At 32.7% G+C, this 2,312-nt stretch overlaps 2 protein-coding genes across 2 annotated transcripts; one reads left to right on the top strand and one right to left on the bottom strand.

The window, feature by feature from the left end:
* Positions 1-5: 5 nt before the first annotated feature.
* Tsp_13423 (conserved hypothetical protein) lies at positions 6-681 on the bottom strand (the record flags this gene model as incomplete). Its single annotated transcript, XM_003371017.1, has 3 exons — positions 426-681; positions 250-343; positions 6-72 (listed from the first exon to the last, which is right to left on the bottom strand). Coding segments are annotated over exons 1-3 (417 nt in total), but the record flags the coding sequence as incomplete, so codon positions are not given.
* Positions 682-1,622: 941 nt separating this feature from the next.
* On the top strand, positions 1,623-2,072 carry Tsp_13422 (ribosome biogenesis protein BOP1). The gene is given in 2 exon segments (XM_003371016.1): positions 1,623-1,922; positions 1,941-2,072. 2 exon segments carry the CDS (start codon positions 1,623-1,625, stop codon positions 2,070-2,072), a joined length of 432 nt encoding a protein of 143 aa, XP_003371064.1.
* Positions 2,073-2,312: the final 240 nt, after the last annotated feature.

The raw sequence follows: 2,312 nt of genomic DNA, 5'->3' as shown, positions 1-2,312 counted from the left end.
AACACCTGAGTTTCATCACAGTTTTCCAAATCAAACTCATTTGCAAATTCAGCCGTAACTTCATCATCGTCACTAAAATAAAAATAATCAATAAATTAGATTATAGCGTAATAACGACAATGGGCTTAAGAAAGCAAAAATACATTACAATGAAACTTTTCAATAGACAGATATTCAATTCTGATAAAATTTTCCAAAACAACGCTGACAGTAATGCCAAATAAAACAATAGTGCACATATAAACCTACCCTAAACTGTTTTCCTTCAAATAATGTAGCCGTTTTTCATCATCTTTCCACGAATTTTTGTTAACTGCAGTCGTTTCAGATGTTTCCGAATCATCTAAAATGGAATTGTTGATGCATATTAAAATATTTAGCTTTCCCTGTGTATCAAAATTATCTATAACTATATTATAGATTACCTGATTCGTGATTATTTTTCAAATTTGCGTTAATTAAAATCAATTCTTCAATAAATCTTCGCTGTGCATCTTCGTCTAATTTTTCTTCACCATTACACGACTCTAACTTTGATGTACTGTCATTATCGGAGTCGCTATCACTGCTCGAGCATTCTATCTCTGCATCGGTTACTTCGTCGGTATCACACGAACTATCATCGTCCTTTTTTTCTTCTTCTGCAGTTTTGCATTCGGAATTTTCATTTGATAATTTCATTTAAAATAATTACGAAGGAGTTTAAAACTGAAATTAAATTCAGAAAAAAAGTGGCAGAATAAACTTTCTCGAAAGAAGAAACCGTAACAATTGTATTGCAGGTTTTAATTCATACGATAATATTACATAAACGAAATGAAAAACATTTGTATATTTTGTATTTCAAATAATTTTATAGGTATATTTTTATTTTTAAATTTTATTTTAAGTGAAAAAAAGTTTTTAACGTAATCGTAAAATAAACATAAACATGCATTTCTTCTAAGTACTGTAGCAATATGTAGTTCATATACAAAACTGTTTCGTTGTTGGGAATTTATTTAAGCTTAAAAGTTTATGGGTATTTTTAAAAAAATAAGAAGGTTATTGAGTTTTCATGTATTGAAGTACTGTATTCATCTAGGCTTTCCAGGCGATTTAGCTAGAGCAATGTATGTAAATTAATTTTAATATTGAACTAATAAATGCAGTGACATGATTTTTAAAATGAACGCTCTGAATTATAAATAGTGCGTTATTTCGTTGCATAAATGGTTATATTCTGTTTCTGTCTTCTGTTTATGGTGCACTTTTGTTAACATTTCTATATTAATACATTTTTGCACCAGATTTTACCATCGACTTTTTTTGTATCATCGAATGTTGTTTACACAGATTGTTGTTAGAATTGTAGAAAGCATGAAAAGAAGTTGCAACATGTTATTCTACTGCTGGACACTGTATTCAAACTTTTGATAAATGTAAATATTTTACTTTAATTTTTTTTGCAAGTTTGGAGAAAGATTTTGAATTATAATTGCATACTCGAAATTATGTGATATGCTTTGAAACTATTGAAATTGTTTAGCATGCAGATTATATTAATTGTTAGTTGTATCATGTGAATTAAATCTTTTCTTATTGTATTGTTAAGAATATGATGTTTTCATTGTATTATTAAGATGAAAGAAACGAGTGAATCCGTGCCTGATGTCGAGACTGAAGCAAATCCAACTGTCGACTATTCTGATTCTAGTGATGAGGAAGATATTCGCAACACTATTGGCAATGTGCCTCTTCATTGGTACGACGCATATGATCACATTGGATATAGTTTAGATGGTCTTCGAATACCGAAAATAAGTAAGAAAGAAGATGATATTGATGAGTTTTTGGCCCAGATGGAAGATCCGAATTATTGGCGTACAGTTATTGATCCGCAGACGGGCGGAAAAGTAGTTCTTGGCGATGATGCTATAGATGTAATACAGAATATTCAGAAAGCACGGTATCCAAATTCGGATTATGATCCTTATCCAGGGCATGTTGACTTTTTTGCTGGCGAAACTGCGACAATGCCGGTATGCCACATTTCGCTGGCCAAGCGCAATTTTATCCCTTCGAAACCTTGAAGAGAAACGTGCGTCCCCCTTGTTTAAGCATAAATGCCGGATAAGGTCGAAAAAAAAATGTTCCAACAGCCTCCAACCAGTGTTGTACACTTGAGGTAAGACATCCCCCCGAGCCGTTGCCCCAACCCACAAGGGAGATTGTAAATGCTTTCGCCAGCCCAAAAATGTTAATCGCTGGACCACGGGAATCCTAAGATTCCTCCACTGACATTTGTTATGGCAAAAGAACGCGAAAAGTGG

This window comes from Trichinella spiralis (genome assembly GCF_000181795.1).
Source record: "Trichinella spiralis strain ISS 195 chromosome Unknown Scfld152, whole genome shotgun sequence".
NCBI lineage: Eukaryota > Metazoa > Nematoda > Enoplea > Trichinellida > Trichinellidae > Trichinella > Trichinella spiralis.
Note: the sequence above shows the minus strand (reverse complement) of the source record. Positions and strands in the feature narration are given on the sequence as shown.

What these genes read in the sequence shown, in the direction of transcription:
- Tsp_13422 (XM_003371016.1), top strand. Translation starts at nt 1,623, where the DNA reads ATGAAAGAAACGAGTGAATCCGTGCCTGATGTCGAGACTGAAGCAAAT.